This window comes from Diplotaxodon limnothrissa, linkage group LG8, assembly GCF_057381915.1.
Source record: "Diplotaxodon limnothrissa isolate DT_005_m linkage group LG8, D_limnothrissa_male_GT1.1, whole genome shotgun sequence".
Classification (NCBI taxonomy): Eukaryota; Metazoa; Chordata; class Actinopteri; order Cichliformes; family Cichlidae; genus Diplotaxodon; species Diplotaxodon limnothrissa.
In genome coordinates, this window is record NC_140603.1 from 19,208,849 (window position 1) to 19,233,077 (window position 24,229).

The 24,229-nt window shown below is 39.3% G+C and overlaps 1 protein-coding gene across 2 annotated transcripts; it reads left to right on the plus strand.

The window, feature by feature from the left end:
• The first annotated feature begins 4,879 nt into the window (after window positions 1–4,879).
• On the plus strand, window positions 4,880–9,149 carry LOC146626743 (putative phosphatase phospho1). 2 transcript variants are annotated; one of them, XM_085360775.1, is made up of 2 exons: window positions 4,880–4,956; window positions 6,579–9,149. In XM_085360775.1, the coding sequence occupies exons 1-2, from the start codon at window positions 4,944–4,946 to the stop codon at window positions 7,364–7,366; spliced, it is 801 nt and encodes a 266-aa protein (XP_085216901.1). In that variant the 5' UTR covers window positions 4,880–4,943; the 3' UTR covers window positions 7,367–9,149. The 2 variants fall into 2 exon arrangements, with proteins under 2 accessions (XP_085216901.1, XP_085216902.1); XM_085360776.1 differs by having other exon boundaries at window positions 6,583–9,149.
• The last annotated feature ends 15,080 nt before the right edge of the window (window positions 9,150–24,229 follow it).

Here is a 24,229-nt window from a genome sequence, read left to right on the forward strand (position 1 = left end):
CTTTACAGAGACATTTAAAAAATAAAAACAAATAAAAAGCATGATTTAAAATGGGGGGGAAAGAAAGGAACAGTAGATAAAATCAGTAGTTAAAATGTAAGTTTTGAAATCTAAGCTTAAAAGTAAAACAGTGTGGATTTGGTGCTTTATTCAAATGCAGCTGAGAATAGGTGAGTCTTCAACCTGGATTTAAATAAACTGAGTGTTTCAGCTGATCTGAGGCTTTCTGGGAGTTTGTTCCAGATATATGGAGCATAAAAGCTGAATGCAGCTTCTCCGTGTCTGGTTCTGACTCTGGGAACTGATAAAAAACCGGATCCAGGAGGTGTATTTTGGTCCTAAACCATTCAGAGCTTTATAGGCCAGCATCAGAACTTTAAAGTCTATCCTCTGACGGACAGGCAGCCAGTGTAAAGACCTCAGAGCTGGACTGATGTGGTCCACTTTTTTGGTCTTAGTAAGGACTCGAGCAGCAGAGTTCTGAATGAGCTGTAGTTGTCTGACTGATTTTTTAGGTAGACCTGTAAAGATGCTGTTACAGTAATCAAGCCTACTAAAGATGCATGCATGGACTAGTTTTTCCAGGTCCTGTTGAGACATCAGATCTTTTATCCTTGAAATATTCTTGAGGTGATAGTAAGCTGACTTTGTTATTGTCTTAATGTGTTTTTATAAGTTTAGGCCAGCATCCATCACTACACCCACATTTCTCGCCTGGTTGGTGGTTTTTAGGTGTGTAGATTGAAGTTCTCTGGTGACCTGTAATCATTTTTCTTTGGCTCCAAAGACTATTACTTCTGTTTTGTTTTTGTTTAGCTGGAGAAAATTGCGACACAACCAGTCATTAATTTCCTCTATGCATTCACCAAGAGCCTGTACAGGGCCTCGGGCTCCTGGTGACATTGTGATATATTTGTGTGTCATCTTCATAGCTGTGATAGTTTATTTTGTTGTTCTTTATAATCTGTGACAGTGGGAGCATGTAAATGTTAAACAGAAGGGGTCCCAAGATGGAACCTTGGGGGACTACACATGTGATACTTGTCTGCTCAGATGTGAAGTTACCCATTGATACAAAGTATTTCCTGTTTTCTAAGTATGTTTTGAACCAGTTTAGTACAGTTCCTGAAAGACCTGCCCAGTTCTCCAGTCGTTTGAGTAATATGTTGTGGTCAACTGTATCAAATGCTGCACTGAAATCCAGTAAAACTAAAACAGACATTTTTCCACTGTCTGTATTCAGACATATGTCATTAAACACTTTGGTCAGAGCAGTCTCAGTGCTGTGGTTCTGTCTAAAACCTTACTGGAAGGCATCATAGCAGTTATTCTGTGTTAAGAAGTAATTAAGGTGTTGAGAAACTGCTGAGTAATCTAGTGTCAAATGTGAGGCAACCTCACAGCTAAAGCTTGGCCTAAAATAGGGCATGCATATGTCAATGAGTCCAAGCACAGAAGCAAATTTGCAATGGAATGGCCCATTAAAGTCTAGATCTCAGCCCATCTGAAATCTTGTGAAGGGTCGTTAAAAGACCCTTAACAAGTGAAGGGTCGTTAAAAAACCCTTAACAAGTGTGTGAAAATCTCAATGACCTAAAGCAATGCTGTAAAACGGGGCAAGTCATATAGAAAATGCTTATAACAAGCTACTGCTGCCAAAGACACAAGTTAATCTTTTTTTTCATAAAGTCCTATTAAAACTTTCTTTTTCATATGACTGTATGTACATAGTTTTAAACTACAAGTTATTCTAGTAGCCATACGACAAATTGGATGTAGGCAAAAATTTATCTAGGCTTATAGAAGAAGCATTCACACACATGCAGAGGAATAAAATGACAATGTATCTTTTAGGATTTATGAACGTCAAACCTCTTAACCCTTAGCTGTTAGCTGTATATAACAATCTCATACTCGTGACTGCTGCTGATACAAGAATGCCTCTGTATATTTTTAGAGGGATATTTCCACCATCAGGCGAAGGGACAGCTTGAGTTTTTTCCGACCTGCAACACGTCACCTGCAAAGTAAAAGGAAAAAAAGCAGTTTATTTATCAGTTTACTTGTCAGTTATTAGTAGGTCAGCTAATAGTACTGTTGTATAAACTGAAATGTACTTTAAACCCGGTAGGCCAGCTCTGTAAATTACGACACCGAGGTACAGAGTCCAGTTACAGGGTGTGCCAAGGCCAGACCCAGAAACAGCATGGGGACAGCTGCTATACTGTTAAGAATGCCTCAATCATAGGGGATCGTATGATTGAGTTTTTCTCTGTATGTATTATTGTAGGGTCTACCTTACAACATAAAGTGCCTTGAGGCGACTGTTGTTTTGATTTGGCGCTATATAAATAAAACTGAATTGAAAATTGAATTGAATTTTAAAGCAAAAGGACCCCTAAAAGCTTCTTAAGCTCAGATAACTCCATGTGCTGAACTTGTCATTAACCCACTATTGATCATGTGTGTCGCCACATGAGCCAAGGTGTGAAAAATGATCATTAACATCATCACAGCTGAGGGGTGAAACCTCTGAGATATTGCTCTATCCCATCATATGTTTTAAGAGATTTCTTTACATGTGTATTCCTTTTATTTCCTTTCAGCCTCATAGGGAACGTTTATGCTCCAGTGGGTGGTAGGTCTCTGACCTACCCTTTGACCTACAATACCCACTCCAATGGGAATCAAATAGGTATCTATTTTTTGGTGAACTTGATGTTTTCATCCACTCAGCTCATGTGTTCATGAAACCTCTACCTCTTGTGTTTTGATTTTTAACCAAGTGTCATCTTGAATAAACCAGTAGGTGTTTCTTTATCATCATGGAAGACATCATGCCTCGTCCCTGTACCAAAGACGCCTCGTCCCAGTGGCCCCCAGGATTACAGGCCCGTGGCACTGACCTCCCACATCATGAAGACCCTGGAAAGGCTCATCCTGGACCAGCTGCGACCCATAGTAAGACCACATCTGGATCCCCTTCAGTTCGCTTATCAGCCTCGTCTCGGAACAGAGGACGCCATCATCTACCTGCTCAATCGTGTCTACACCCATCTGGACCAGCCGGCGAGCACTGTGAGGGTCATGTTTTTTGACTTTTCCAGTGCTTTCAACACCATCAGGCCGACCCTCCTGGGTGATAAGTTAGCAGCGATGCAGGTGGATGCTTCTCTGGTGTCCTGGATTGTTGATTACCTGACAGGAAGACCACAATATGTACGTCTCCCACAGTGTGTGTCTGACAAGGTGATTAGCAACACAGGGGCACCACAGGGGACTGTCCTCTCCCCCTTCCTCTTCACCCTCTACACCACAGACTTCAGCCACTGCACAGAGACCTGCCATCTTCAGAAGTTTTCTGATGACTCTGTGGTGGTTGGATGCATCAGCAGGGATGATGAGACAGAGTACCGGGCTGTGGTCGACTCCTTTGTCACGTGGTGTGAGCAGAATCATCTGCAGCTCAACGTGGCAAAGACCAAGGAACTGATCGTGGACTTCAGGAAGACCAGGAAACACTTGACCCCTGTTTCAATCCAGGGGGTCAGTGTTGACATTGTGGAGGACTATAAATACCTTGGAGTACACATTGACAATAAACTGGACTGGGCTGAAAACACCACAGCACTTTACAGGAAGGGCCAGAGTCGTCTCTATTTTTTGAGGCGACTGAGGTCCTTCAACATCTGCCAGAAAATGCTGAGGATTTTCTACGAGTCTGTTGTGGCCAGTGCGATCCTCTATGCTGTTGCATGCTGGGGGAGCAGGCTGAGGGTCGCAGATGCCAACAGACTTAATAAACTGATCCGTAAGGCCAGCAATGTTGTGGGGATGGAGCTGGACTCCCTCAAGGTGGTGTCGGAGAGGCGGATGCTGTCCAAGATAAAGACAATGTTGGATAACACCTCCCACCCACTCCATGACATGTTGGTCAGTCACAGGAGCTCGTTCAGTGAGAGACTGAGATTACCGAAAAGCACCACTGAACGACACAGGAAATCATTCCTGCCTGTGGCCATCTCCCTGTACAACGCATCCACTTAACACACTGTTTGCTGCTACAGCTACACATGTTTCTTTTCCAAATATTTATTTATAAGTGACTTATGTATGTATGTATGTATGTATATATATGTATATATTGTACTATTCTTAGTTAGCGTATTGTCTGTCTTGTCTTAATGTTGGTTTAAAATGGAGCACTGTAACAAAAAATAATTTCCCCCAGGGATCAATAAAGTATTCTGATTCTGATTCTGATTCTGATTTATTTGAGCTTCTTCTTTAAAGATGTTGACCTTTGAGTGACACAACCCTTATTGTATTTCAAATATGTGATGGTAAGGCAGAGGTCTAACAGGGAGTAAATCGGATTGGGATGAGGCTCTTACAACTACTATGACCTGGATTACTGAGAACCTACACAGACATTTCACAATTTTATATAATGTCCTGTCTGTTTAAAGGTTGCGTTTCATGTTTTAAAGTAAGAATGTATTATGAAGTACTTGGATGAGATAAAATGGGACAATTTTCAGTAGATTCACCACACATGAGATTTAAGCTACTAGTACGTTTATAATAACTGTTGTATTTGCAAAAATGTACAATTTTAGTTCATCTTAAACTTTGTAGAGGACAAAAAAGTAATACCTGGGCACATTCGGCATGGTATCACTTTCTGTCGTATTTGTTTACATAACCGTAACAGTGTACCATACATTTAATATAGGTTCACCAAGTACACTTAAGCTACTCGCTGAAGCTTTTACTTTGGAAGGTCATGGCGGAAATCACGTGTTTACGTCGGCTTGCTTGACGCAACGGCTTTAAATGGGAATACCCTCGATCCGCTGTGGAGTCTCCTTTAAAAAATCTTACCGCGTCACTGGGATGCGGATCTGGGAGCCGGACACCTAGCCGACCATCCCCGCTTATATATGCCCTCCACCGGTAGGCCGTTTTCCTCTCTGTGTTATTTTTCTTCTTCTTTTATTTTTAACGTGTGTCACATTTAAATAGTTACATCAGCCTTTTATTCTGCTCCGTTCATGCAATGACCGGCTTATGACTTTCAGAGGTAACCTCTCATACAGAAATAGTTCGCCGGGGTTAAAATTAGATAGCTTAGTGTGTAAATGTGTGCTATTAATAACGCAGTGGCTGCTGGGGAGATCAGGCTTGTGCTCACTTGGCACATGTGTGCACCAAAGCTGTAGGTTGCATGTCATTTTTAGTTCCTGGAGGCAGCCTGCATAACATGTTACGAATGTTATGCAAATATTAACAATCGATCAAGTCAGGTCTTATTGTTTTACTTTCTGTATGCACCCAATGCCCTCTGTCGCAGTCACAGGTACAGCTAGATTGCAGTACTGGGTTAATAACATGCTTGTAAAATCAGCCTGGCCTTCTAGGGCGTATTCGTTATTCATCACACTCCTGTTATGTTGGTTTCCAGGAACACCAATTATGTTCCTGGGTCAATGTTTACTCATCCAAAAGTGTCAGAAACACTGGCATTGATTATTTTACAATTTTCTTTTATAATTTTGATTTTGTTTTGTTTTGTTTTCTGTAGTGATGCAGATGACATGTGACATCTCTTATCAAATCATTTCTTTTCTCTGATCTGCCACTTTTAATGTTTCCTACCTTGGCGGGAAAATGCTCACGTGAATTTAATAATGGCTCATTTCACACACACACGCCCGACAAGTGGAATGCATCCCACTGTTAACACCTTTGCTTTTCGTTTCTGCTATGAGGTGTCTAAAGATTAATTGCCATATCTGCAAATATGACATATTTATGTCAAGTTTTAAAACTTGGCATGAAAACTAAAAGGAGGTTACAGGGGAAAAAATTGTTAAAGCTTTACATTTTTCAAAATATACACTCCTGTTCATCTTCAATTCAGAGGAATCATAGCTCTTTTCATAAAAACGTCTACATTTCACAGTAACTACTCCAGTAGATTTAACATCCCACCAAACGTCTGTGACATAATCAGCCCTCTCTTCGCTGGAGTTACAACAGGCCTGTAAAAGGGGAAGCCTTGTGCTATATATCAGCTATGTAAACAAGAGACTGGCACTGCTGGAAGATGTGGCCTCTAAGTTTAAATAAATGATTTTAAAAAGGACTGAAGGCATGTTTGTGTGGAAAGAGATTTAGATAAAGAGTTTAACAATTTGCCCTTCTTTGGGGTTGTTGTTGTTGTTGTTTTTTTCATTTCTTTCATTAATTGTAATGAACATCCTGTTTATGAGGTACTTTTGTTTCATTTAAACTCCCTTCCTTTACTCTTGTAAACACACATTTCCCCTTCAGCTCATAGCCTCATTAAGAGTCTTAATGCATGTTGTTGTTTTCCTCTGGTGCTTCAGTTTAATTTAACCCTGAACTCTCTGTGATTTAAACTCTGATTGATGGCTTTTTTGGCTTCTCGCCATTAAAGTTTTACACCAGGATGCTATAAAACAGTGTGCTTCAGAGTCTGCTGTCCTTGACGGTGAGAAAAAAAGGGCTCTCTGTTTCATTCCTTCCACCTCTGCTTTTTTCCCCCCCCCCAGAAAGAAATCACTCACCAAAGATGACAGCTCCTTTAACGCCTGCCGCACCACAGGATCAACGCTTTTTGGTGTTGTTTGACTTCGACGAGACCATCATTTGCGAAAGCAGCGACGATGCTTTGGTGCGTACTCTGCCAGACAAAGAGCTCCCTGCTTGGCTGAAAAACAGTTACAGGGAGGGGCAGTATAATGAAAATACGCAGAAGATTTTGGCCTACATGGCTGAGCAGGGCGTCTCTAAAGACTCCATCCATTCAGCAGTGGAGAAGATCCCACCAAATCAAGGCCTCATGAATCTCTTCCAGTATCTGCAGAGCCACCAGCAGGACTTTGAGCTTGTGGTGGTCTCCGATGCCAACATGTATTTTATTGAAACCTGGCTTAGGCATGCTGGGGTGCGTGACCTTTTCAGAAAGATTTTCACAAACCCATCCAGTTTTAATGCGGCTGGTCAGCTTGTGCTCCTCTCTTTCCACTCGCACTCATGCCCCCGTTGTCCTGATAACATGTGCAAGCAGGTGATCCTTCGGGAGTATTTGGCGGAGCGGCAGAAGGAGCGTGGCGGCGTTCCCTTTCAGAGGGTCTTCTATATTGGAGATGGGGCCAATGACGCCTGCCCTTGTCTGGCTTTGGGGCCCCGGGACACGGCTTTCCCCAGGAAAGACTTTCCAATGCACAGGCTGCTAAAGGAGTTTCAGCAGTCTGCCAAGTTCAAAACAAACATTGAACCTTGGGTCAGTGGCAAAGACATAGTAGACTGCCTGAAGAAAATAGTGGAGGAGAAATGAGAACTGCATGCCTGTACTTGTGAAAGAAGGTCTGTAAGAGGGGAACAAGTGCAATAAAGGTGCGCCAACACTAGTCCACTTGGCAGGCAGGTTATGCATGATTTTAGCCGAGCAACAACCAGACCATCCTACAGATGTAGGATTTATTTTACTTTTATTCTTCAACTTTGTGAAATCTTAATTGAAAATGATCAAATGTGGTAGTAAGAGGTTCTAAATAGAAGATTCCTTTTTGTACCAGGCCAGGTGTTTCCCCTTGTTTCCACTCTCTATGCTACGATAAGCTAGCCAGTAAATGGTTAACTCATAGTGCTAATGGTTTTTAAATATAATGTTTGACAAGACACTTAAACTGCTGTAATTCTAGCCTCATGCAAAAGGCTATTTCATCCCAATGACTCTGGTATTAAACATGTATGCCGCATTGTAAATCGCGTGGTATTAAAATTCAGTTAGCTAGCAATAGCAAGGATATTTGATCAATAATAGATATGCAGTATTCATTATGCACTTTGTTCTCCTTATCAAGTCTGATAAATGGGAGAGAACATCGTAACCAAATTGTCATGCGTGCTCTGAAGTTGCCGTTTATGAAGCAACCATCCCCTTCAGTACACGTGTAGTTTACATTTTTGAGCAATGCGAACTCTGATGGTTTGCTTCTCCTCTTAACTGTATGAGATTTCATTCATGGGGAGATTTAAACTTTTTCTCTTTTGTCACGCTTCCTTTAAAAAAACTCCATCTACGTCCACATAAGTAGGGCCAGGTGTTATGAAACTTTCTGGGACATTTGACCATGTTGGCCAAGGACAAGGTCAGAAAAGATAAGAGATAAGATGACATACGCCAGTACCTGTGCACTCCCCACCTCCCATTACTGATACTTAATCTGGGCTTGATTGCACAACAGTAATTTACACCAGGCATGCCATAGACACACAGCTGCCGGTCGGTCTAACGTTATTCCCTGTCCCTCTGAAACAATGGAAAAAAGCCAAATGCACACTACCAATTTTAGAAGGGTTAATGTAATGGAATCATACCATATTAAAAACTTCTAGTGATTATCTTTACTGATAAGATGTTTTCATTTTGGGTCAGGATAAAGAAGTTCTTCTTTCTATTTGAATGCTTTCCCAGTTGATGATTTTCAGTATATCTGCATAAATCAGCATGTAAATTCATTTCTTCCTCACTAAACTTGCAACAGGGGAAAAATATATACTTAGTATTGTTTGGTATTGATTATGAAGAGTTAATTAATGCATTGAAGGGTATTCTTTTCTTCATTTTTTGTTTGAAGCAATACTTTACATCTGTTAAGTCTTGAATCCCTTGTGAGACTGGTTTCAGCTTTAGAAAAGCTAATATTGAACTATGTTAGGTTAATGCTGTCTGTCTTTACCAAGCTGAATTTGATACTCAAGAGTTCTGTTTCCTGGTTGAATAAAGTCCATGTTTGTAAAGGGAAAAGTGGGTGCTAATGAAAAGAAGTAAAACGGTAAAGTAGTGTGTAAAACTGGTGACATTTTTTTAGCCTTAACAAATGACAAATTGTTGTGTAAGTGCTGGAAATTTACTTTAAGGGGTGTTTTTTTAATTTCTCAGGGAAGGGAGACTTAAACGAGCAACATCATATAGCAGCATTTGTTTATTTTGTACTGTTGAATTTCAACCAAACAAATTTTACTTGTGAACTTTTATAGATGTCATGAGTCTGACTCTGAAATTCACTGAGCTCTAAACCTAATTCTTATCCAATGCTGTGTTACAAATATGCTGTGGGTGTTCCTCTGTATCGTACTGTAATTGTAGAGATCATGGTTTAAGACTGTAAAAACATTAGTTTACTTTAAATCTGTGTACCTGTAAAACTAAAATAGATTTGGTGCAATAACTAAATGCTCTATACAGAGAGGTTATACTGGATGAAAAACTTGACTTGTGATATTTTTATGTGTGTTACTCAACCACAGATCACTTCAATATTGCGATTTTTAGACAACCATGCTTATATTACAACAATGGGGGGGAAAGAAAAGGTCTTGTTTTTCGATTTTGCGGTTTGTTGTATATTCATTACATCAAAAGTTCTATTATGCGTGTAATGTATCATATTAACAGGAATATAAAGCCATTACCTGACAATGTGTTTTTGTTGTCTGGTTTATATCTGTGACACAAAATCAACACCCCGTAAAGATGAGTTCTAATTTATAACAGCACATGCAAAAACACCACAGAGCTTGAGCACAGCAAATCTTTTTACAGTATAAAAAATATACTGGAGAAAATAACACAGTTATAATTCATCTTAAGCTGAAATGGCCTTTGAGAAGAAGTATAGTTTCAGTTGGGGTTTCTATACCAGTCAGCAACTGCAATCATGATATCAGTGTTAGTGTTTTTCTTAGTTCAACAAATTGCCTTTTCCTAGTCAGGATGTGATGAAACCATGAACGATCTCCTCAAGGTCATTGATAGAAACCCATGCTTTAAATTTAGGTAGAAGTCTTGACTGACAAGATGAATTTAACGACTGGTTTGATTTTTAAGTTAAGTTCAAGAAAAGAATCAAAACCAAGCTGAAGTTTAAGGCTTTTGAGGAAAGGCTTGTCAAACAAACCGGTTAGGGATTAAAGTGAAATATGGGTATTGAAACCCGGTTCTTGTTGAGAAACAGGGCAACTTGCAATACTTGAAAAGTAGATATTTCATTTAAGGGAGGAAACACTACGAATATGCAAAAGCATTTGCTCACAAAACACGCGATGACCTTAAATGAATGTCATGTTTTTAATTCCGCTCCGGACTCGTGAATCTCAACCCAGCAGCAGCGGTGACGTTTGTACGTCCTCTGCCGTTAATGCGGCAGGTAAATAATCAACTAACAGTGCATATTATGTTAGCGCGATCTGCCTTATTACAAAACCTGCCATTACTGTGCATTTAGGTGACCATGATGAGACAGACAGACAGAGTCTGGCTGGCTCAGATGCTGGCAGTTCTCACTGCAGTCTACCGGTAGCGTCTCCTTTCAGGCCAGGATAGACGAATGTCACCGAGCAGTGACTACGTTTATGGTAAAAGGCTTGCACCTATTTGCCACAGCAGATGCCCCCGATTTTCAGGAAGTGAATGTGTTTAATTGTAGGCAGGGACATTACTGGATATTCTTATGTAATTGCTACAGAATAATTTATGTTATACTTTGTTATTGCTACAGAAGAATATTTATTTTATTATTTTACATTTACAATGTTTTTTCCTGGGGACCCTGTGACGCTCCATTGAAGAGCCGTAGGCTGTGGATCTCTTAAGATCTCACTGTTGGGTTTGTAAGGCCATGTTACTCCTAAATTTCTATCTTGTTCAAAGAGAAGATATAAAACAAAGTTCTAAGCTATTCGACCTTAGTGTTCACCTTTTTAAAAAAAAGAATAGATAAGAGAATCGATAAAGAATCAAATCGTTAAACAGAATCGAAATTGGAATCGGAATCGTGAAAATCTTATCAATACCCATCCCTAGCCCTAACCAAAAACAGGAGGAGGGAGGTTAAGTACACAAGTGTTTGTACTAAAGATTATTAGACTCCAGTTCCTCTAAAGAACCATTCCTATTTAATACGTAGATGTAAAAATGAAAATGATTTAAACATTATAATCAGCTGACCACTGATATTCAAAATTATTAACTAAAATATTAATAAAATTCTAAACTAAAATCTAAACCTAAAAGTTTATTTTATAGCTGCTAATAGTTGTAGCAGTCTCTGAAGCCTCTTCCAGTTAAAAGGGATTTTTCCTCCCCACTGTCACCAACTGCTTGCTTATAGAGGATGATCAGATTCGTGTTTATCTCTAATTATGTAGGATCTTTATGTTACAGTTTATAAAGGGGAACATTTGTGACTTGGCACTATACAAATTTAAAGGAACTGAACCGGATAGTGTTTTATGGAGAAAAAAGGAACATCTTGTTGCCACATGTAAGTTAAAATTTCTGATTATATAGAGCATCTTCAAAACCAAAGCTTTTGTGTGTTGTTCCCGGTCTGCAGTGGTGAGAATCTATTAAAAGTTGTCTCACTCAACAGACAGGAAAACCAGAATGCACTACGGGAAGAAGGCAAGATGCTTTGTTGGGAAGCCTTGGATCCTTGCATCCATGTGGATGTTACTTTGACACGCACCACCTACCTAACCTCTGTGTTGCAGACCATGTACACCCTTTCATGGAAATGGTATTCTCTGATGGCTGTGGCCTCTTTCAACAGGATAATGCAAAATAAGCACATGGTCGTAAGGTTGTGCCTGATCAGTTGAACTTGGACTTTATAATTTGGATCCTCGTTGGAAGAGAGCATCAAGCCAAGAAAAATACTTTAACAAAAGACTGTTTTGTCCACAGCTGTTCCCAAATAAGGATACATTTCAAAATTAAATTATGCTGTGAGAAAAACTCAATTTCTTGAAAATAGTGAATTTAGATTAAGTCAAGATTGCATTTACTAAGAGAAGATTTTATTTTCCTTTTCCTTTTTTTTTTTAGCAACCAAAACAGTAAAGTCTGGTTTTACTTTGGGGTGGTACGAGTCTGTAATTGTTACTTGTTGATGTTGTTGGTTTGAAGTTTATATTTAGGGAGAGATGACGTCAAAGCTGTGTTGCCGAAATTAAAAGATGAGGGAGTGATGTGGGGGAGGAAACGGTGAGCATCTCAGAGGCACAGGAGATCTAATCTTCCTTCTCAAAGGAGATGATATGTTTATTTATCATGAGGCGCAAGAGGAGGAAAGAATAATACCACTTTTGTAGCAGAAGCACAAGACACAGAGATGAAATGCTAAAAAATTATTTGATTCGTTGTTGTGTGTGAAAATGAGAAAAAGAAAACAGTTAAACAGCAAAGTTTCTGGGACATCTTTATAATAAAAGCACTATTTGGATAACATGTTTATCCAGTTTAAAGGCTGTTGGGTTAATTAGTGTTTAGAAACTTTCTGAATCAAAAGAAACTCCTGTAAACCCAAGTGTGTGTTTGTGGCACATTCACTCAGCTTTTTACAGACAACATCAAACAATACTGTTGTATTGGATTTAACTCGTAGCGCATTAAATCCTTACTGAGGTTGTTACTATATGTTACTATACTATGAACTACACATCTTTTACAGTCAATTTGAGAAATACTGTACAGACAATGAAAATCCATGAGTCATTTTTTGCCTGCAAAACTAAAAGAAATGATTAAGAATTTTTGAAATGAAACTTTTAGAAGTTTAAATAGTATAATTTAAATGATGTGTCCCAGCCTAAAGAAATTTTTACTTCTTCAGAAACAAGCAAGGGCTAAATGCTAACACCTCGGCTCTGTGAAAAAGGGGTGATTTGACTTTTTCTTGTCAAGGGCAGGTTCCCAGGATCACATATGAAAAGGCACCTTTTCACCAGAAGATGGCGCCAAGTTATTGTGTCGCTGTTAAATCAGCTCAGGAGTGCCCTCCAGTGTGAATGTGACTTTGGCAAGTCCTTACATTATCCCAATTATTTAAGCCAACACAGATTAATAAGAAAACAAAGTGACATCAATGGAAGCAGGGTTCCTCTGGCACAAACAGCAGTGCTGATGTGAATTCATGAAACATGGCTCACAGGATATGACAGCAAAGGCTCTAGGCTGCAGTGATGGAGATGGCGTATGAGGCGCTCCATGTCACCACGTTAGTTTAAGATGATGCTGAAGTCTGCCAAGTAATTCGTTGATTCAGCTCTCTTGCTTGTATGGCCTGTTTTGTTCATATTTAATCTGCTGTAACCTTGTTGCTGCCTTTTAACCAGTGCTTCTTCTCTTGTCTCTCTACGCTCCATTCTTCTTCTGTGGATTGACTTCTGTCAGATTACATAAAGACGAGTCTGTGTGATCAATCTTTTTACCCACTCTCTTGGACATTGTTCTCCCCACATCTGATTTCTTCTCTCTGATTTATCCTGTCACTCCGTGCCTCGGGTGATTCCGTGTCATTGTTGTTGTCTACCGTCATATTTTCTGTTGTCAGTCTAGGACCCCGATGATAATGACACAACAAAAAGCTGACTGTACAGGACACTTGTAGCCCTCACTATCACTGCCTATATGTTGTTCTGCAGTTCCTTTTTCTGTATGATCTATCCATCACACTTTGAAAAACATGTCTGCCAGCTCTGGGCTTTTCCAACTCTCAGCACAAATGATCCTACCAGAATTGATTCTTCAATAGAGGTCATATTGAGCTGGTATTAAGGAGAGACGACATGTATTGTCTGTATAGTCAAATTAACAAAAGACAGCCTGTAGTCCAAGCCCATTTTGGTTGACCTCCAGAGGTAAATAAATGGATAGAAAACACAATTAGCATCAGTTTGAGGAGAATGATGACAAATTGTATTTGAGGATCTCAAACTGGTCAATGACAACCTCCTGTTGTAGCTCCATACATCAGCTGATACAGCCCTTCCTCCCACCAGTAAGAGATGACACTCAGCTGTTGAAGTGCTTTAAACGGCCAGTGCTGCCAGATGATTGCGTTTATGGATAACCTCATTGATTGTTCTCCATTCAATTACTCCCTCAGAGGTGAGAGATAACTCAGTTAAGAGGCTCCGGCCTTGTAAGAGGTCACTCTGAATTAGGATGTGAGCTTTCTATGCCAAAGTGCTATCAGGCAGATTTGACTTGTAAGCATTTTGACTGCTCTGCGTTTGATTCTTCTAGTGATAGTTTAAGAGAACACTGGGAGCCAAAAAGTCATGCTAATAGCGTTAGGCGGTGGCCCTCCCTAAAAAGAAAGTTAGCAACAGAAAGAAAAGGAAAGGAGTGGGAACTGTGGGCCGTCTGAGCTGACGTTTATCTAACGTCCTTGAGATGAGCTGTAGAGATAAAAACAAGAGTCCTTCAGTCCTTCACAGAGAAAAAACAATGTCTGAATTGTGTCTGCGTGTCCTTGAAGATGCTAAAAATCACAAAAAAAATCTTCTCTGCACTGAGAAGCTTTCAGTTATCTGCTGAATGTGTGCCAGTGTGAGGGAAGCTGACAAGAAGCCAGGCAGTGTTTGCAATATAAGAAAGTGTACTTTCATAGCAGCAATTGAAATATCCTATTTTGTAATCTATAGTTTCCACCCTGGACTCCCTCACCGCAACTTCACAGCACCCCTAATTACAGCTTAACTGTCCCCCATCTTTCAAACCTCCTTTTACTTTGTAATCTGATCGTAGTATCACCTTACCAAAGGTGTAGATGGCATTACACACCTATTTTTCAAGTATGGGTGGTCTTCTCTTCCAGAAGTGCAGCAAACAGACCTTTATGTGTGAAATACATTCAGTGGCTCTTTAAGGAAGCTTTTATCCTGTGTAACCAAAGCCCAGCGGACAAAGTTGAAACAAACAGTGGGTGTCTGTTCAGTCTCAGACTGCACCATATACAGCATGTGTCTGAAAACACTTGCCTTTGCCCTTTTCATGAAGCCCTGGCTCATGACTTCATTTGTGCAGCAAGAAGAGAAGGATGAACCCAGACAGTTTGCGATTAACCTTTTCCACATATCAGTGGAGGTGACAGATCTGTTAGCTGCACATTTTTCACATTCATTCCCGTTCATTGCTGAGCTGAATATTTCGCACCTAATCCATCATGCGCATTAAAACCGAGTAAAGTCCTTCATCGCTGCCGATCTTCCATGAGAAGAAAAAGACAAAGATAAGCGAGAAATACCTATAACCCTATAAAAACATGACAAAACAAAGGACTGAGACTGTGTGATGTTTATAATATCAGCAGAACTTGCAGTTGTTCCTTTAGTATTTTTTAAGATATAAAAGGTAACATAAGTATGGTTGAGCAGGGTCACCAGATTCCTACAAACAAGAAGTAAGAAATCCAAGGTGGGATGGTCTCAGATTTTGACATTTAGTAGTTAAATACGTGCAAACTGTGGGTAAGGGTCTGGCATTGATCATGTCTTGTATTTGCATTTCCAGACTTAAAGCTAAAAGTGTGTTTTTGTAGTCTTATGTTATAGTCTTTGCACACTTGCATATTCCCTTTTCCATCCTGATTACTGTTAAAGCTATTATTTCAACTGCTAATCTGTCTGATCATCATCTGTGGGTTTGCATTTAAAGATCAGCACATCTTCTTTTTTAGCCGCATGTTTCTTACATTTACTTTTATAAACATGGGACAGATGGGACAAGGGATAGAAAATGGTCTGCAGCACATCACCATGGCTTTTGAGGGCTGTGAAGAAGTATTTGCCTCCTTCATGATTTCTTTGATTTTGCCAATAAACAAATTTTAATACTACACAAAGATAACCAGAGTAAATACTAAATACAGTTTTTAAATAATAATTTAAATTGTTAAGATAAAATAAACGATCCCTTGTGTGAAAGAGTAATTGCCCTCCAAACTTAACAACTAGTTGTGCTATCCTTGGCAGTAAGAACTGCCATCAATAACTGGCAGTGAGTCTTTCACATCGCTGTAGAGGAATTTTGGCCTACTCGTCTTTGCAGAAATGTAAATTCAGCCAGACTGGAGGGTTTTCCAGCATACGCAGCCTGTCTAATGTCGTACCAAAGGATCTTAATCAAAGTAAAGACTTTGACTAAATCACTCCAGAACTTTCATTCTGTTTTTTGAATCATTCAGACTTGCTGATGGACTTTCAAGTATGCTTCAGGTCATTGTCCTGTTGCGTATTCTGAGTGATCTTAAGCTTCAGGGCACAAACTAATGGCCGGAGATTATCCTTTCGGATATTCTGGAGGAGATTAGAATTCATGGCTCTATCAATTACATCACGCATTCCAAAAAAATTTAGTTAATTACAGTGAATTTGTGATTTAACAAGGCATTACTTCTTCACTTTACTTCTTCATTTACTCTGTTTTTTTCTCTCCTTCTGCTTTTTTCAGCTGCTCCTAATAAAGGAGTGGCCACAAAGGATCGCTGCCTCCATCTCCCCCTATCCCTAGCATCCTGTCACACCAACCCTCTGCATGTCCTTCTTAACTACATTCATGAATGTCCTCTGTGGGCTTCCTCTTTTCCTCCTGCCTGGCACTGTGGTCTACAATATCCTTTGTCTAATATATATGGTAAATGGCCTGTATTTATATAGCGCTTTACTAGTCCCTAAGGACCCCAAAGCGCTTTACATATCCAGTCATCCACCCATTCACACACACATTCACACACTGGTGATGGCAAGCTACATTGTAGCCACAGCCACCCTGGGGCGCACTGACAGAGGCGAGGCTGCCGGCCACTGGCGCCACCGGGCCCTCTGACCACCACCAGTAGGCAACGGGTGAAGTGTCTTGCCCAAGGACACAACGACCGAGACTGTCCAAGCCGGGGCTCGAACCGGCAACCTTCCGATTACAAGGTGAACTCCTAACTCTTGAGCCACGATCCTTCCTCTGCCCATGTCCTCACACACCTCTGTTCCTCTAATGTATTCATTCCTAATCTTGTCCATCCTGGTCACTCCTAGTGAAAATGTTAACACATTCAGCTGCCTCTTGTCTTTTTGTCAGTGCCACTGTCTCCACACCATACATTGTTGCAGGTCTCTCCACCATTTTGAAAGCTTTTCCTGTCACTAATCAACCCTTGCATTCATCTCCACCCACTCCCTGCACTCACTTCTTCACTTCGCTTGTGCATTATATAGCTGACCCTAGATATTTGACCTCATCCACCTTCACTACATTTACTCCTCACATCTTCATCTTTCCATTTATCTCCCTCTCATTCACACACACGTATTCTGTCTTCCCTCTACTGACTCTCATTCTCCTTCTCTCCCCTGCATACCTGTCCTGGTACTCATACATCAGCTCCTGATTCTCACTTCTGATCTTCCTGTTTGATTTGGCCGAGATCTGACATCAGATCCTGACTGGGGGAAAATAAAAGACTACACTATACAGTACTTAAAATCAGAGCCAGTGATCATCCAGCTAATTTATGTAGACAGAAAAAGGCAATGTGTAAATTAAAATGGTAATGATGCTGTCAGGCTTTAAAGGCAGATAAACCAGAACCCTGGCATTTAACTGTCATCTTTTTGATTTTAACAGAAAAATCAAGAAGGAAAATTGCCTTATAATGCATCACATACTCTCTCTCTCCTACACACACACACATGCCCAGAAACCCCTCCTTCCCGCTTCAGCCAGTTTGCCTTCCTCTGCTCTAACCAAGCTCCCTCCGTCTTTGGTTCAGCCTGCTGGAGCTACTTTTACATTTAAAACAGTAAGAGCTAAACTCACCCTCAGCTTTTATGTGAATGGAGATGATTATTAACCACTGTGGTGTAATTTTGTGGTGAAGACTGTATTTCTCTGCATACAGGGAGTACCACATCTTGCTGGTTGATGATTCAAATGCTGATCCAGCGAAAGTCTGCCAAAAAAGGTGAGGTGGCTACAATAAATGATGAGTAACTGTGAAAATTGTTTTGAGGGAATTATTACTAAAAGATTGGAATGAATCATTAGGGCACTAGAAAGACCACGAGACTTGACTTTCTCCTGTTTTTTCTTACAATTTTGTTGTGTTTTGATTAAGAAGCTATAATGTTAGATTAGCCTGTTTAGCAAGTTACTCAGCTTTGCTAGCAAGTTCGGTTACCTGGTTGCAGATTTAGTTAGCCGACTATTTTGTAGGTTATTACACTACCGTAATTTCACAAATGTTGTTTGTAATAATTCAAATATTTAAAAAGTGTGTACAATATATTTGGTGACTCCCCCTCCCCCCCCAAAAAAGAAAACCCTATCTGAAACTTTGACATCTTATTTTAGCATTAGCATAAAGTTAGCATAAATCCCTTAAACTCCTGTTAGGAAATTTTTATTTTAGTCTGTATGCAGCAAAAATATTTTCTTTTTCCTGAATAAGTTTTTTTTTCTAACATGTGGATCTTCTTCAGCAACTAAGAACCAAATTAGTAGTTGGAAGAGCATGCTGTGTGGGTCCAAATATTACTATTTTAATTTAAATTCTTTTGTTTAATGAAAGACAGTTTAGTTCTCTAGCTAGGCAAGGCACAGTTATAGGAGCTAAAAACATAAACACAGATATGTGAAAATATTTTTTAAAAAGACTAAAAACCTGTCAGATTTTCTTTAACTACATAGTTTTAAAAAATATATATTTCTATTTATTTTACAGGCACATGGGGTTTGAAGTCTCTCTGAGTTCTGGTTGGAATAACAGGAAGGATCGAAAGGAATCAAAGCACAAAGCAAGGGGGTAATAAGATTCATCACAATACTGAGAATGGTTTTTTAAATGAATTTGATCCTGTGCTCTAAGGCTGTTTAAATTACTCAACCAAGTAAAATACTAAAATCCTAGATCATAGTTTGGATGATATGACGGCTGAGTGATATGACATAAAGATCATTCATAAGTCGTCTTTTAAAATTAGAGCAATTTTACTGTTCAAGCTGTTTTTTACTCAGACTCGTAACAAAATGTGCAAAACGGCAGCTGCTGTTGGTTCAGGAATTTCTTAATCATCTGTTCACATGAACTAATGCCACATATGCAGCACTGCAGGTACACAAGCATGAGTTTATGAATGAAATTGATTATGTATGCAATGTTACACAATATTAATATAAGCGATATAATTTTATTCTTTATCTTTTTTGAAAATATACAAACCTACGTTTTCCCCTCACATTTAATTATGTGAATAACCACAAATGCTCAGCATATTTTTAAGACAGAGGGTCTGTGTTACCTTATTACCTTAAGGTATTTTATATATTTCTCCATTAATTTTCTTCAGTTTATCCAATTTGGGGACTTTTCCCACTCGTAAAAAAAACAGTTAAAATATCTTTTTTATCACAGTACTTCTCATTTTCCCTTCGTGGAAGTCCAAACCTCTTTACTTGGCCTCAAAATTTTTAATAACTATGAGAACGCCTGCATAGATAATAGCATGTCGTAAATTTTGAATGTTAAGAGAAATATTGCTACGCCTATTACACAAGGTATTTCCAGCTATATCTCAGGATTATATAACCATAATGTACCTGTCTTGACTTTTTCAAGGTAGGCAAACAAACTCTTTAAGCTAGAGGCTCGTGTCCATATCAAACTGTGCGCTTCATGCTGTGTCATAGTGAGTGTTTTGACATCTTTGAGTGGATGGCTCATAAAGTGACCCTGGAAATACCCCGTGGGCTTTGCCTCTTAAAGGCAAGGTACAGAGATAAGAAATGCTGATGGTTTAATTTAGTTTAACTACACCGCTGTTGTTTTCCTTGGGAAAAATACGTGGTCATTATTTTATTTATGTACGTTAGCTTAGACATGGTTTTTTTCTGCCGGCTGTTGTCACTGTTTTCTTCTTTTTTATTCCATCCTCATTAGCGTTGGTGTAGTGCCCCGACAAACCTGCCTCTTGCTTCTTTGATCTTATGAATTCTTGTTTGTTGTTGACTTATTCGCTCTGGGACACAGCGTGGAAGCAATTCTCGTTCTTCTGTCTAAATGCCAGGGCAAGGGGTTGTTAGTTACATTTAAGATAATGCCTGGTTTGAGTCCAGGCAGGGAGCATGGGATGCATGCTTTCCCTCCTTTAATTCAGCTTTCTACTGTGTATATAACGTGTATCTCATCAAGAAGAAACGCGCTCCAAAAATAAGAGCAGTCTCAGCAATCTACAAACTTTTAACAGTTCCCTTTTAAGTTAATAGCTGTTGACTGTTTCATGCTCAAAGTTAGATTTTGGGTTGAGCATCACTTTTACAGCTTTGAAGGAAACCACTAACCTTCACATCCACAGCTTGAAGCCTTCTCAGATAGGCATGTACAACCCCAGTTCTTTTACTAGCTGTGAAGGAAGCAGGAGGCGGCGGGTCTGGGTCTGGGAGACATCTGGGGAAAGCTTTCAGTGTGGCACTATAAGTAACCGGGGGCGTGGAGCTGTACATTTAGGGACTAGGTGGCTTTACATGAAGACATAACTGTGAGGTTTATTTTCTTGTCCTCCCACCATAGAATTAAGAGATTTTATGGAAGCAAAAAAGTGTTGACAGCAGGCTCTGGTCTGGTGCATATGTGTTTAACAAATGTGGATGGCGTGTTTATCACAAAGTCTGGCCATAATCACAGAAAGGTAATTATCTAAACAGATGTTCATTCACACCTTTCTTTAAGTGTGAAAATACGGCTCTGTTTTTTATTTTGAAATAAATATTTTCGGATTGGAGGATTGCTGATCATCAGACCCAAATATGCTCCTTAAAAATCTTTTGCTGAGGAACCTTTTATCAAGACCCGTGGGAATAAAGCTTAAATATAAAGACCCAGGTTCTCTGTTCAGATTAGGGCTGTGATACAAGTAAGCATAATGAGTCTGTGTTGAAGCGGCACTGAGTCCACATTACTCTGTTTGACAAGAATCTACAGTTTTCCTTGTGATTTTGATCATGTAATATACTGAAATGTCTATTGTGCTTGAGTGTTTGATTTAGTGCAGAAAAACACATGGATTTGATGCAAAATGCAAATAATATTGGGAACCTCTCATCAAAACGGAACTCTCAAGCTTAAAATATTCGGAATATTTTGAGTTATTTTTGCTTCATTCTTTGCTTTGAGTCAAGAAGATCAGTTAAAACTATTGTATATGTATCTTGCTATGCTTAAGTGAGACGTGTGCCTACATTAATTACATTAGGTTGTTGTTTTTATGTTTAAATTTGCTGTACACTGCATGCGTATCCTGGCTGATCATGAGTTAAAAAATGAGCAATGTGAAGGATTGTCCCAGTTTCATGCCGTCGGTAAGGTTCGTGTTTGGGTAGTGGTGATACTGTGCTACTGGGCCTCCAAATGGTACATTACACAACATGGCCAGATGTGCAGGTTTGGAGGGCACGTGACTCTTAATGAGACATTCAGAACTTCTTTTCTTCATGGTGAGACATTAGGAAGGAAGAATATTGAGTCTTATGTTAGCAGCTGGACATTTTTTTAATGTGTCATACTTACTGAATGTGACAGTGTGTCACTGTGTTTATTATTACATAGCGTTAGTGGGAAATTCTTCTGGCATGGAATCAGTATGTGTGTGTGCGTATAGAGCCCTGCATTTGAACTTGTATAATAGGTGGTGTATATTATATCACATTTTATCTGGGCTGTTGAAGTGACGCATTCTGAAAAATATAGAAAACCTCTAATTGTCTCAGTTATCAGCATATTTGTGAGTGAATTGCTGTGTCATTCAGTGTACAATGATATAAAACAGCCAAAAGCTTTGGCAGCTTTCTAAAAAGAATATTCTTAATTAATAATCTTTTCTGAGAACTACCTATAACAAATACCATGTCAGAATCCATTTCTAAGATTATATCAACATCAAAACTAAAAGCTGATTAAATTAGAACTATGTAAAGTTGAAATTGACATAGTTCGTCATACTTGGAAGTTTTTACCCCTCAGTTGTAAAAGGCTGATGAGGTATTGTTTATATTCAGTTACACACACTCAAAATACACTGGCAATTCAATTCAATTTTATTTATATAGCGCTAAATAGGGCTGTTCGATATAACGATATATATCGGATGACGATATAAAAACGTCTATCGTTTCATTTTATGCTATCGTTTGTTTTGTGGTGTCGCAAAATAAACTGTTTACAGCAATACTTTTTCATCATTTTGATGGTCACTGTAGTGGCTATATTAATTTCTTAAAGTTCTCTCTTTCTCTTATATTTAATATAACCACACTACGGATGGACAAGCGCCTGTTTTTATGCGTTGTGGTTAGCAACAACGACGGTAACACCGTCGCGTGTCCGCTTGTTTATGGTTCACATAAACCTTTCACAATAAAGCTCAATATCCTGTTGAGACTTTTCAAAATAAACCGAATCACGTGAAAGAGCAGATTATTTACGGATGAGAATTAAAAAAGAGTCGCCAGGTGCTAAAAAATAGACCTTAGACTCAAACGTTAGAACAGGCTTTTCCCCGCAGCACGCCGTGTAATAAATACTCACAAAGAAAACAGCGGCCTTTACAACTTATGTCTAAAAATGTATAGTTTCATGCATCGGTTAAAACACTCGACTCCAGCTACATGACACACAGCTGGAAACACTTCCCGCAAGACGAGCTGCCCGAGAATTCACAGAATTTACAGAAAATGTTAAATTTTTGTGATTTATATTGCTATCGGGACGATAGATGTCTTATATCAGGATATGAGAATTTGGTCATATCGCACAGCCCTAGCGCCAAATCACAACAACAGTCGCCTCAATCAATTATTATATTCAAATTATGTATGAAGCATGTAATAGTCACTTGCAGCGTGGTGTCCTGAAGATTACAGATGAAAGATATAGTGCCTTAACCCATTTGATTTGTCTTTTGATTGATTGATTTTTTTGTAATTTATTTTCTTGTGACATAAATGAACCAAGTAAAGATAAAGCTTTAAAGAATTGCTTTTTTGATGAATGCTCTATTCAGCGAGGTAAAATAAATTATTCCATATATCAGCAGTTCCAGCACAATCTCAGTCATGTTCCCGTGTCACATCTCTGTCTCCTCTTGTCATGTACAGTTACAAGTAGTAGAGCAGGAGCTAGATTGTTTGAATACAAACTCTTCTTAGGAAGCCTCTAAAGTCAGGCACATCACATGCAAAGTTTGCCCCACAGAAGTCTAGATCTTTAAAACTTTACTTACTTTAGGCGTCTGCAGCCCTAGATTTGAGCAAATGGGTGTCTTCGGCTTAGAGGTTTTTTGGGGTTAGGTAGAGTATTTAGTAGTAGTGCATAAGTGAAAAAAAGTGCTCTTCTCCTTTTCTTCTCTTTACCCACATGTCCTGGAGTTAGATGGCGTCCCTGAGCCTGGTTTAACCAGACATCTCTTCCTGTAACAGGAAGCTCTTCCTCACTGTTGTCACCAGGTGTTTACTCACAGGGGATTGTCTGATCTATTGTGTTTTCTCTCTAATATTGTAGGCTCTTTACTTCACGATAGAAACCACTTTGAGACAAAGTTTGTATTGCTGGCACTATATACACAAAACTGAAATTAATTTAATTGAAAATAAAATTTTAGATTTATATTAAAACCTCTTAAAAAAGCTGCCTTTGGTATTTACAAGTTGCACTGTCAGTTTTGTGACTGAAAGGCGTGGACACAGGTATTTTTATGGCTAGCTTTATTGCAGCCTTCCAGAAATTTTAGGAGGAAAATATTTAAATGACTCACACAAACAGGATTTACTAAGGTTTGCGGCACACAGTTTACTATAATTTGCACCAACTTTAACACAAAAAGGCCTGTCTTAGTTTTTTCGCCTTATGTGGTTGTGATAGCTGCCGGTGGGGGTTTTGAAATTGGAGATGTTATCAGAACTAGTGGGTAATTGCCGATTGTGGATGACTCAAAGCTGTGAGCTCTCTCCTGTAGCTCTTCACGGAGTTTGGAGCCGAGTCCCACATATTTCTGGTCTTCAGTAATACTGGTATATTAATGTAGCAGAACTGACTGAACTGAACTTGATGTGGGGTATTGGAGGGAGGGACAAGAAAAATCTCAATAAAAGATGCGTACGAGGATATAACTTGCATCTTCATAGGCAGCCGGGTTACAAGTGACCAAGTTACCGTGAGCACAGACGTTTGCATTTTTTTCAGGCTGTTAGTCACATTTCTACACAGAGATCAGTACACATGTCTGTGTATTTTATCTCAGAAGTGCGCACACAAAAAATAACTTTGTTGTAGTCTTTTTTCTCCCTTCCTTCCCCCCCCCC